The 12607-nt window shown below is 48.9% G+C and overlaps 1 protein-coding gene across 1 annotated transcript in view; it reads left to right on the forward strand.

Annotated features, from left to right (window-relative positions):
• The window catches only part of ECEL1 (endothelin converting enzyme like 1), a 52361-nt gene that overhangs the window by 17740 nt on the left and 22014 nt on the right, over window positions 1-12607 (forward strand). Inside the window, exons 2-6 of the mRNA XM_033150862.1 lie at window positions 7076-7144; window positions 7548-7658; window positions 10510-10602; window positions 11348-11472; window positions 12108-12330. Of these exons, the coding sequence (XP_033006753.1) occupies window positions 7076-7144; window positions 7548-7658; window positions 10510-10602; window positions 11348-11472; window positions 12108-12330 (621 nt within the window). The remainder of the gene's footprint in view (window positions 1-7075; window positions 7145-7547; window positions 7659-10509; window positions 10603-11347; window positions 11473-12107; window positions 12331-12607) is intronic.

Here is a 12607-nt window from a genome sequence, read left to right on the forward strand (position 1 = left end):
GTTGCATGGGGTGGGGAGGGGACGTTTTAGGGGGTCAACGGCTGGGTGATTGGTGAGCAGATGGAAGTCACGTCAGGGAGAAAGTCTATAGAGAAAAGTCCACCCCCCCCCAGCTCTCATAACACCACAACCTGTGGACATCTGTGAAGCTGAATGCTGGAAGAAAGTACACCTTCGTGAAGCGCGTAAACTATGGGACTCAGTCTCGCAGGAGGCAGTGATGACCACCAATTTCGATGTCTTTAAAAAAGGATTAGGCAAATTTGTGGAGTAGGAGACGACAGCTATCAAAGGCTACTAGCCAGGATGTCTATGGTCTTCCTCCATGATCAGAGCCAGCAATGCTTCTGAATGCCAGTTGCTGGGAACCACAGGAGAGGATCTTGCTTGCTGGCTTCCCACAGGCATCTGGTTGGTGCCTGTGAGAACAGGATGCTGGGCTAGATGGGTCATTGGCCTGATCAAACATTGTTGTTGTTGTTGTTCAGTCGTTCAGTCGTGTCCGACTCTTCGTGACCCCATGGACCAGAGCACGCCAGGCACGCCTATCCTTCACTGCCTCTCGCAGTTTGGCCAAACTCATGCCAGTCGCTTCGAGAACACTGTCCAACCATCTCGTCCTCTGTTGTCCCCTTCTCCTTGTGCCCTCCATCTTTCCCAACATCAGGGTCTTTTCCAGGGAGTCTTCTCTTCTCATGAGGTGGCCAAAGTACTGGAGCCTCAACTTCAGGATCTGTCCTTCTAGTGAGCACTCAGGGCTGATTTCTTTGAGAATGGATAGGTTTGATCTTCTTGCAGTCCATGGGACTCTCAAGAGTCTCCTCCAGCACCATAATTCAAAAGCATCAATTCTTCGGAGATCAGCCTTCTTGATGGTCCAGCTCTCACTTCCGTACATTACTACTGGGAAAACCATAGCTTTAACTATACGGACCTTTGTCAGCAAGGTGATGTCTTTGCTTTTTAAGATGCTGTCTAGGTTTGTCATTGCTTTTCTCCCAAGAAGCAGGCGGATCAAACATTAGGAGAAATATTTTAGGTACAAAAAAGTGTTCACCCTTGCTGTGACTTTTCCCTTCCCCTCCTTGCAATTGAGGCAGAATTTCTTAACCCAGATAATTTCAAACAGTGATAATTCAAAGAGCCCTGCTCTGATTTAATTTCTCATTTGAGATTAAACAATTGGGGGGGGGGAGCTCCCCTGTCAGCCCCTGGCAGATATCTGTACCCTCTTTGGCTTTGCTGGGATTGTCCATCACTCTCTGCCATTCTACCCCACCTGTGTCCCCTTTGTCCTCTCCAGGCTGGACGCCCCTTAGTCCTGATTGCTCTGTCTCTCTGTAGCATTCCTGGCTTAATCATGGCCTCGTAGAATAACATTGGTTCTCTCCCCTCCATAGCTTTTTACATTTTGAACAGGATCCAAGTCGGAGCTTGCAGGCTCATTTCCTACCCGGCGATGTCAGCCGCGCTCGTGCCTCTGACCTTGCGCGGAGAACTCAACGTTTCGCAGTGGGCCTGAGAATCAAACCATCCATTACACGCAGGCAGCTGTCAGGGTTATGACAGCCATATGCTGAAGTGGGGAGCACTTCCCCAGACCCTTCCCACTGGGTAACGCTACCAGCCTGGCAAGAGAAAGGCTGCTGTAGTCGTGTGGGTCACACAGAAGAGGAAAAGAAGCAGTAATAATAATAATAATAATAATAATAATAATAATAATAATAATAATAATAAATAAATAAATAAATAAATAAATAAATAAATAAATAAATTTTTATTTATACCCCGCCCTTCCCCGCCAAACTGGGCTCAGGGCGGCTAACACCAATAAAATCACAACAAAAACATAAAACAGTTCATTAAAATACAGATTAAAATACAATTTAAAATTAAATCTAAACTGCAGCCTCATTTTTAAGTAGCCCACCAATCACATCAGAAGAACGAAACATCAGGGTTAAACTGAAACCGACCCAAAAGCTAGGTGGAACAGCTCCGTCTTGCAGGCCCTGCGGAAAGATGCCAAATCCCGCAGGGCCCTGGTCTCTTGTGCCAGACTGTTCCACTGAGTCGGGGCCAGTACTGAGAAGGCCCTGGCCCTAGTTGAAGCCAACCTGGCATCCTTGTGGCTTGGGACCTCCAACAAATTATTATTTGAGGACCTTAAGGTCCTACCTGGGACATACCAGGAGAGGCGGTCCCTTAGGTAGAGTAGAAGATTGGTCCAGTAGAAGATTGGCCTGCAAAAAAACACAAACCCATGCAGGGGTTGTCAACGTGGTGCCCGCAGGTGCCTCAGAAGTGATGGGAGCCTTGCACACGCTGTTTGGTGGCCCTGTCCCTTGCTCTGTTCTTTTAGACGTGGGCTCCAGGTTGCCACCTTTGTTCTAGCACAGGCATATCCAGCAGGTAGGTAATGATCTACTGGTAGATCACTGGACGTCTGCGGTAGATCACTGGTAGACCATTGGCTCCCCACAATGAAGCTGAACAACTGTGGCTCCCATAAAACAAGCTCAACATTTTACCTCCCCCCTGAAAAACTAAGCAACTTTAACCTGAACCCCCCCCCCCAAAATGGGCCTTCCTCCTTCCTAATAAAAAGCTCAACAAATTTGACCTGAACCCCAAGAAAGGGGGTACATCACTGCCAGTTTTTAACTCTGTGAGTAGATCGCAGTGTCTTGGGAGTTGGCCACCCCTGTTCTAGCAAAATACAGGACAGGACGGAGGGGGGGGCGGTTTTCCCCCTACACCTGGTGCCGAAATGTCTTCAAAGCACCCATTGCCATCTACTGCAGCCTAACCGGATGAGCCCTCTGCAATTTGTCACACACACATATATGCACACGATTTTCTAAATCTGCCCGTCCTTTGCTACCCAGAACTTAAACACATGACCTTACATGCACATGCAGGCCAAAAATAAGTAGGGGGGAGGATATTCTGATGAGGGGACAAGCTTTGTTCCACATGCGAAATTTCTGAAAGAAAAAGAAAATATTAGGGGGTGGGAGGAGGGCGAGACTTGTGGAGAGCTACTGGGAATCAGAGAATCAGAGAGTTGGAAGGGACCCCGAGGGTCATCTAGTCCAACCTCCTCAATGCAAGAATCTCAATGAAAGCATCCAGGACAGATGACCTCTGCTTTGAAACCTCCAAGGAAGGAGAGCCCACAATCTCCTGCTCCTCTGTCAAACAGCTCTTACTGTCAGAAAGTTCTTCAAGATGTTTAGTTGGAATCTCCTTTGTTGTAACTTGAAGCCATTGGTTCGAGACCTGCCCTCCAGAGCAGGAGAAAACAAGCTTGCTCCATCTTTCCTGCGACAGCCTTTCAGATATTTGGCTCTCATATCTCCTCTCAGTCTCCTCTTTTCCAGGCTAAACAGACCCAGCTCCTTCAACCACTCCTCATAAGGCTTGGCTTCTCTCCCAGCCTCCTCTCTCAAATATCATGTAGATAACCACGTTCAGAATTGGGGCTTCTGGGCAACACTGATACAAAACTGCTTGTTTCTAGAGTCTCGGAACCTGTTGCTCTCTGAGGGATGGAGGATGCAGCTCCCAGGCTGCGGCTCTGCGGATGGGGGCCTTAAACCCAGCCGAAGATCTCAGAGAACTGGAAGTGACAACACAAAACCCTTCCCCTCGCAGCTCTACAATTCTGTGACGTGGCCCAAATTGCAGTCATGCAAGCACAATCACCACATACCCCACAACATTCCTCCGATGAAAAATAGGGACACCCTGTTCTGTAATAATAACTTTACTAATTTAACCATCTGACTGGGTTGCTCCAGCCACTCTGAGCGGCTTCCAACACATATAAAAACATAATGCACCCATACCTTGGATCCCAAATGCCTTGGTACTCAGACATTTTGGCTCCAGAACGCTGCAAACCTGGAAGGGAGTGTTTCGGTTTGGGAACGTTCTTTGGAACCCGAACGTCCGACATATCTTCTGCAGCTTTCGATTGGCTGCAGGAGCTTCCTGCAACCAATCAGAAGCCGCCCTTTGGTTTCCGAATGTTTTGGAAGTCGAATGGACTTCCGGAACGGATTCCATTCGACTTCCAAGGTACAACTGTAAAACAATAAACATTTTTTTAAAAAAACGTTCCCTAAGCAGGGCTGCCTTCAGAGCGCTTGGGGGTCAGATAACTGCATTTTTGTTGTTCAGTCGTGTCCGACTCTTCGTGACCCCATGGACCAGAGCACGCCAGGCACGCCTATCCTTCACTGCCTCTCGTAGTTTGGCCAAACTCATGTTAGTAGCTTCGAGAACACTGTCCAACCATCTCATCCTCTGTCCTCCCCTTCTCCTTGTGCCCTCCATCTTTCCCAACATCAGGGTCTTTTCCAGGGAGTCTTCTCTTCTCATGAGGTCGCCAAAGTACTGAAGCCTCAGCTTCAGGATCTGTCCTTCTAGTGAGCACTCGGGGCCGATTTCCTTGAGAATGGATAGGTTTGATCTTCTTGCAGTCCATGGGACTCTCAAGTGTCTCCTCCAGCACCATAATTCAAAAGCATCAATTCTTCGGCGATCAGCCTTCTTGATGGTCCAGCTCTCACTTCCGTATATTACTAGATAACTGCATATCCTCCAACATTTCTCCAGTGAAAATAGGGACACCCTAAGGAAAACTGGGATGCTCTGGGACAGTGGCGGAGCTTCATGCTCCGGCACCAGGGGGCGGGAAGCAGGTGGGAGCGGGGCTGGCATGCATTCTGTGGGCGGGGTGCACTGAGATGGAACCCTATCAGGATCCCGCTGCCCGGCCTCCTACGCCCCACCCTTCCGACGCCAGTGCTCTGGGATCAAATCAGAAACCAGGAGGGCTCCTGTAAATCCAGATTTGTCCCTGGAAAACAGGGACACTTGGTGGGTCCGTTACCACCAGCCCTCCGGAGGCACCCGGGACCCTTCTAAGTCCCCAGGACCTCATTTCCCAGAGCTCAAAGATAAAAGCAAGTGAGGCCAACGGAGTGATCTGAATAAATCAATTATTTCAGGGCATCTGACTGGTCTTGTAATTGATTCTTCCCTGGCAACAAGCGGCCGCCACCATTAGCTGATTGTTTCTTGACAGGGGAGGCTTTTGTTTGAATAGGCATCCCATGGTGTGGGAGAAGGATTTGAAGGAGGGGAGGGAGGAGGGGGCTCAGTGGGGCTTGTCAGCTAGCAAGGAATATTGGGCTTGAGATCCCCACCAGTTCCTTTGTGTGCAGGCGAACACATCCGCCTTTCTGAGTTCCTCACTAGAGGGGAAGACTTCTTGGTGCAGGTGATCCTCTGAATAGAATAAGTGTGTTTATTGCCCTGACGGGTGTTTATTGTGGACTTAGTGCAGCATGCAAGTCTTTCCACAGCATCCACACAACACGATCCTCATCAAAATGTCTTCCCATTTTAGTTCCCCATTTAAATCCTGACGTTTGCATTTCAATGGACAAATCTGACATTAAAAATACAAACAAGGATTTGGGGTGGCATTCTCATCAGGATGATGTCCTGTGGCTACTGCAAAAAAACGAAACAAAAAAAAAGCATTGCATTCACGAGTAGCATCAAGTCCACAATAAAATTAACATATGCGACCATTCTAAATTGTGAAATAACAATATAATTTCAGCCATGAATATTTGAAAAAAAAAGTCAAAGTAAAAAAAATAGATGTAGCCTCTGAGCTTGAACAGAGCGCTTCCCCCTATGCATTAAGCAGACTGCTTAGATATAATTTTGCTTAAGTGGTATATAAATCTTTATAAATAAAAATTTAAAAATAGTTGTAACTTCTTCATGTGCAAAACTATTTGACCATAGATTTTTACAGCATACTCAAAAAACTGGTAGCCTCTGAACATTTGCAGAGTGCCTTTCCCTGTGCATTGATGAGATGCAACCTGCTACGCCATTAAAAACTGGCGAGGAGGACGCTAGGCATTTGAAGCAAAACACACACACAAAGAAATGGTAAACCCTGAGCATGTGCAGAGTGCCTTTTCCTACACAATGATTAGATGCTACCCACCCCTGTGCAAACCATTCCACCATCTATTGTACTGTCCAAAAACTCAGCAGCCCAATCCTGTAATCCATTTTCCCCATCAGATTATTAAGAATCTTGTCTCCCTGTGATCATTAGGTCTCATGTCTCACAGTCATTATTTGAGCCCTAGAGAGGATAAAGTAGGACATGGACAGGAGCACATTTAAATCTAGACCCCAGCACCTCTCCTTTCAGAAACTAAGCACCAGTGGCCAGCCATCTCTGCATCTCTCAAGAAGCACCTCCCACAACCAGCAGAGAAGAAGCGAGAGGCTGGAGCACAGGAAATGAAAATATCTTGGAGAGAAAGGGGGGCAAAGGGCAAAGAGATGAGTGAGAAAGGCACCTAGATATGATAAAATTGGCCAGAAGAAGAACTGGATTCAGGGGAGGCTGAGGCCTCCAAGTGTGGCTGGTCAGATGTCACGAGACCTAGTGGGAGATGCTCCCCTCCACTGTTAAGAGGTAGGATGAAGGCCGGCCCAAGACATTTTGCTGCCCGAGGCAAAAAAACAAAATGGCACCCACCCACCCATTTCACAGAGAGCAGGCTAACGGAACTGACTGCTAAATTCTATTTCAGTGCTACTAATGGGGTAAATATAAAAGTGGTGGGCAAGTTGCATGACACACAACTCTCTTCTCCAACCAAAAATTGTGGTCCAGAAACTCAGGATGAAGAGCTGAGCGGCACCGCTGCCTCCCAGTATATGCTGCCTGAGGCAGTCATCTCACTCTGCCTAAGGGTAGGAAGGAATCCTTTTCTCTTCCTCACCTGCAGCACTGTTTCCATATTGCTGCAGTTCCCCTTCTGCCAGGAGCAATGTTATTCATCTCACAGCCATCCTCAGCAAGAACAGTCAATGGTAATGGAAGATGGGAACTGTAGTTCGGCAATATCCAGAGGGTCGAAGGTTCCCCACATGTGCTGCAAGTTTTGCATGGAGATTGCTATAGGATGGGAAGAAAGAGGACCCTTCACTCCTCTGTGCCTGATGTATTTTCTCTCTACCTCGGCAGATTGATCAAGATGGTCTGACGTTGTCCGAGAGGACCCTCTACTTGGGACAGGATGAGGAGAGCGAAAAGGTGAGTGAAAAGTGTGAACACACAGGTAAATATTATGCTGGGGGATTTTAAAATATATGAATCCCTGTGGACCCACATGTGTGGACAAAGAAGAAAATAATTGGCTGGGTGCCGGGGTTCAAAACTGCAGGTCTTGCACACTGTAGGATCATCTGCTCCAACCCTGTGCAAGGCAGGAATCTTTTGCCCAACATGAAACTCGAACCCACGACCTTGAGCCAGACATCGCCATATACTGGTGGCATGGAATGACAGTGTTCCTCAATATTTGCGTAAGAAATAAAATCATGCTGTATCTCAAGGAAATGGCCATTCGAGCTCTGCCCATTTAGTTTGTCAAATGCCTTTTCAAGAAGGACTGTTTGACCAAACCCAGCCTGCTAATTCCTTCGTCCCTTCACAGATCTTGGCTGCCTATCGCATCTTCATGGAGAGACTGTTGAGTCTGCTGGGCGCTGAGAACGTGGAGCAGAAAGCCAGCGAGATTCTGCAGCTGGAGCAAAGGCTGGCCAATGTGAGTCTGCCCCATTCCTCTTCTCCTTTCTGAAGGTGGAGGTGGGGCTAGAGAGGAAAAATAAATGAGGGGTGGGGTCCAGGGCTGGCCATTCCTGGAAGAGGTGGCCTGTGTCAGATCATACCCCAGCAGTGAACTTCAAGAGCAATTCATAGTCCTGGGGAGGGATTGGGGAGGAAATCATTTTGGTTTGCATTTCGGTGAGAGCTTAGCCGATCATTTAAACATTCTGAAATAATGTGCAAACTGGATCATGGCGTTCCTTTGGCATTTGCACATTTCTGAATTTTGCAGCGCACTTCTCCAAACAAATAGCACGCAGGAAAATGCAGCTGATAGCAGGGAGCATACCTAAAATGTGCATTTATCCATTAAAATAGTGCACGGAGATATGCATTATTTTGGAGGGAATTGCTTGCAATGTCAGGGGACATGCTGACAAATCTTCGTGAGAATTTTGTAAAAGTAAGGTCGCAAACCGATGCAGAAACGTGGCGAGCTCGAACTTATCATAGGAAAAGTTAGAAATGGAGGGAGAGTGAAATTGACAGATTCATCCACCCCTGGTTCTGAGTCGCAGGGACAGAGCTCATCTGGGGCGATGCTGATTGTCCCAGGGGAGCTGCTACACCTGTCCACCTGTAGTTCCCACCTGCCGGCCCTAAGCCATCTCCTGTGAGCACATGCTGGAGGGAAATGAGATGAATGTGGGGGCAGGGCCGTCTCGTCCATAGGGGCTGGTGGCGCGGCGCGGCAGGGCGCCAGGCCCCCCAGGGGCACCCCCACGAGCCCACCGTCATACCGGGTGCCCACAACCCGCCCCCACCCCCACGGGCGGGCAGGTGCTTGTGCACCGGCGGGCGAGCGGGTTGCAAGCCGGCCGCCCTCGCCTCACGGAGCCCCAGCTGGAGCGCTGGAAGGGCGCGTAAAGCCCCGTGCCGCTCCAGCGCCACGCCCCTCATCCCCTGCTCGCCCACCCCCCCTCCTGAGGGGCAGCCAGCACGGGAGGGAGGCGGGCGGAGAGGCGTCACGCCGGGGGCGCCGAGGGATCGCTGCACCACAGTGGCCGATCCCTCTAAGACGGCCCTGTGTGGGGGTCACAAGGGGCGAGATGCTGAGTCGTTTGTATCTCACAGGTTTTCAGATTTGCTGTGAAACTCTGAAGATCTCATTACCTGCATTTAAAACGTGAGATTATAGCTGACAATTCTGAGGGTGTTTGGGGTGTGCGTTTTGCATTAAAACACAACCCAACCGGCACATGCACACTACCTAGCTGTCATCTCCTTTTCCTAGAGAATCCTGGGAAATGTAGTTCCCTAAAGAGAGGACTGAGATCTCTAACATCATTCTCACCTAGCTGCCATTCCCAGGATTCTTGGGGGGTGCGCTTTTCTCTGTTTGTTTCCTTTCCTGTTACATTTATACCCCCCTTCCTTCTAAGCAGCTCAAGGCAGTGTGTTCGGCTCTTCCTGCTCCCCCTTTTATCCTCATGACAACCCTGCGAGGCAGGTTAGGCGCAGGATCATCCAGTGAGTTTCATGGATGGGTGGAAATTTGAACCCAAGCTGAGTGAGTGCCAGATAGACAATATGCTCAAAATTTAACACTTGTGGGTTTAAACAAACAAACAAAAAACACACCAAGGGGATTCTTTTGCTTAATTTTGCCCAGGGAAGGGCTCAGTGGTAAAGAAATTGCTTGGTATGTAGAAGGACCCAGGTTCAATTTCTGAACTCTTCAGGTAGGGCTGGGAGTAGCTAACTGTGAAACCCTGGAGTGCTGCTGCCAGTCAGTGTATTATTATTGTTATGTATTGAAGTTCTCACCCTAGGCCACTAGGGGTGTGTGTATATAGTTCATTCTGCTGCTGTTTTCACTCAGGTCCGCATATGAAATGAAGGATTCTAAACTGACGCTAAATGAAGGATTCTAAACTGACGCTCAGGGATTGGGTGACTGCAGAAAGTTGTTACTGTTGCTTTGTAGCTGAGTTCTATATAAGCAGGTTGCTGAGCCCTTCAGCTCAGTCCTGTTCCAGCCTGAGAATAAACAAGAGCTGTTTGGAAATCACTGTGTCGTCTGCTGTGTCCACCCACGACTTAACAATTATTATTATTATTATTATTATTATTATTATTATTATTATACTGCCCTATACCCGGAGGTCTCAGGGCGGTTCACATAAAAAGATCACAGTGTATAAAATAAAAATAAACGCAATAACCCAATAATAACCCTCCCCCCCAAAAAAAGAGTCACATTTTAAAAGGGTATGGGATGTTGATCAGTTCAACCAAAGGCCTGGTTTAAAAGGAAGGTTTTTGCCTGGCACCTGAAGGTGTATAATGAAGGCTCCAGGTGAACTGTCCTGGGGAGAGCATTCCACTGATCTAGCTAAACCAGTGGCCTGATTCTGCACAAGGCAGCCATCTCTGTTCCCGATTCTGGTTTTTTTAAAACAACAACAACAACAACAAAACAACTTGCATTTTAGCAGCATGGTGTTGAACAGTTTTGAAAATAATATCCCCAAAAATCTCTACTCTGGAGCACAAACTATCCCCTTCGAGCTCAAGAGGAAGGAGAGGTTCTCTAGTAATTTTCAGTGTGGCTCAAGTATTCATAGCAGCATTACAGACCCAAATTATTACTCATAGGAACAAATTTCCAAAGCCAAATATGCAAGGCAGAAGCCTCTCCAAACCATCGCCTTCCCTCCCTGCCCTTGGGGTAGGGGCCCAGAACGATGGGGCTCACTGAACTCCCTGCCTTCATGCCAGCTGCAGCCTTTGCCATCATGTGGCCAGGATACAGAACCACCCCTCCTGTTTCCTCTCCCGTTTCTCAGATCACGGTCTCCGAGTACGACGACCTGCGCAGGGACATCAACTCCATGTACAACAAGGTGACCCTGGGAGAACTACAGCGCATCACACCTCATGTAGGTTTGCAGTTGTGTTGGGTCACTTTCCCCCTTCGGGAGAGAGCAGTAGGAAGAAATGAGGAGGCGTTTTGTGACCCCACTGGCTCATTCCACCCATCGGTCCTGCATTCCAAACACATGGGCTGTGCATTCCACAAAAGGGAATGCATTCTACACATGGGCCATGCATTCCACTCATGAGTCAAGCATTCCACTCATGGGCCATTCATTCCACTTATGGATCATGCATTCCACACATGGGCCATGCATTCCACTCCTTTGTCATGCATTCCGCACACAGGTCATGCATTCCACTCCATGGGCCGTGGAGGTCTGGTCCATGGCTGATACAATCAAGCTCCCACTTCTTTAACTGGAGGGTTCAACTCACCTTGACACAGTCTTTATAGCCCATGCTATAGCCCCGCCGCTTAGTCAATCAGGAGCCCAGGCTCCCCTGGGTCCTAGCTCTGCTTCTCTCTCTATCAACTCCAAAATGGCTGTATTTGGTTACAGCCGCTTGCTGCCTGCACCGTATGACATTGATAGGGAATCTGTGGTCCTCCAGGTGTTGCTGGACTACTTTCACCATCCCTGTCATGCACAGAATGAACAGTCCCCCCCAAAACCCCAGTCATACTCAGAAAGAACAATTGTTTCTCAAAATTTATCTTCTGTACTGTGAAAATAAATTAAAACAGTATATATATAAAAAGGACAGAAATAGAATACATTCTGGGAAGATCTTATTTTTGATCCCCAGTTCAAATGGAAGAGGCTCCTTGACAGAATATTCCATGACAATTTTTCCGAAGACGAGGAGGTGGTGCTGCTGGCCACAGACTACATGCAGAGGGTGTCCGAGCTTATCCACACCACACCTATCAGGTAAGGATGTGGCCAAGAGGAAGGCGGCTTGCTATCTCTCGGCCTGGCCTACCTCACAGGGCTGTTGGTCGCAAGGCCAACCTACGGGGCTGAACCCAACTGGTTAGGAAGTCTCCTTGCTGCAAATCGATGCCCACAGAAAACTGCATGGATCCAGTTCTCCCTCCACCCTGGATCTCTAGAGTCCCAGAAAGACAATAGTTACCTCAGGCTATGCGTAGAAGATCTCGTGCATACGGGATGCCATGTGCCACAGCGCACCAGTTTGCAAAAGGTGTTTGGTGGTGGTTCTTGCTGGCCACTCCTTTTGCTGGTTTTAATTGGGTGGCGCTGTGGGTTAAACCACAGAGCCTAGGGCTTGCTGATCAGAAGGTCGGCGGTTCAAATGCCTGCGATGGGGTGAGATGTGTTCCCTGATACGCTAGCTTTCTACATGCAAGGTGGCCCTGCTGGTGGACGACTAAGGTGTTGCAGCCGGAAAAACGATTTTGCTGCGTATGAAAATGTGGCCCTCTGAGGAAAAGATAGGGAAATGAGGGACATGTATGGGTTCCTTATTTCCCCTCACCCCACCGGACCAGGATATGCAGCGGCTGAGCCCCCTCCTAAACCGATTTGCGCTCCTTCTGCTGCAGGATCCTCCACAACTACATGCTGTGGCGCATTGCGGTGGTGCTGAGCGAGCATCTCTCGACGCCCTTCCGAGACGCCATCCACGAGCTCGCCAAGGAGATGGAGGGGGCCGAGAAGCAGATGGAGTTGGGGAAAGTGTGCTTGAGCCAGGCCAACAAGCACTTCGGGATGGCTTTGGGCGCTCTCTTTGTGGAAGAATACTTCTCTTCTGCCAGCAAGGCCAAGGTAGGAGCCAGCGCAAGATGGCGGGCGGTGGGCAGGCAGGGTTCTGATTGGCTGGGGGGAAATGCATTATGGGAATTTCCAGAGAGGGAAAACCTTTTCCAGCCTGAGGGCTGTATTCAGCCTTCCGAGGGCCACTTTCCAGTGGTGGGTGGGGGTGGGGCCCGCAGACTGTCTCACCAGAGTGTGGCATGCCCTGGTTATCTCCTGCTTGGACTACTGCAATGCGCTCTACGTGGGGCTACCTTTGAAGGTGACTCGGAAACTGCAATTAACCCAG

This window comes from Lacerta agilis, chromosome 5 (genome assembly GCF_009819535.1).
Source record: "Lacerta agilis isolate rLacAgi1 chromosome 5, rLacAgi1.pri, whole genome shotgun sequence".
Taxonomy (NCBI): Eukaryota; Metazoa; Chordata; class Lepidosauria; order Squamata; family Lacertidae; genus Lacerta; species Lacerta agilis.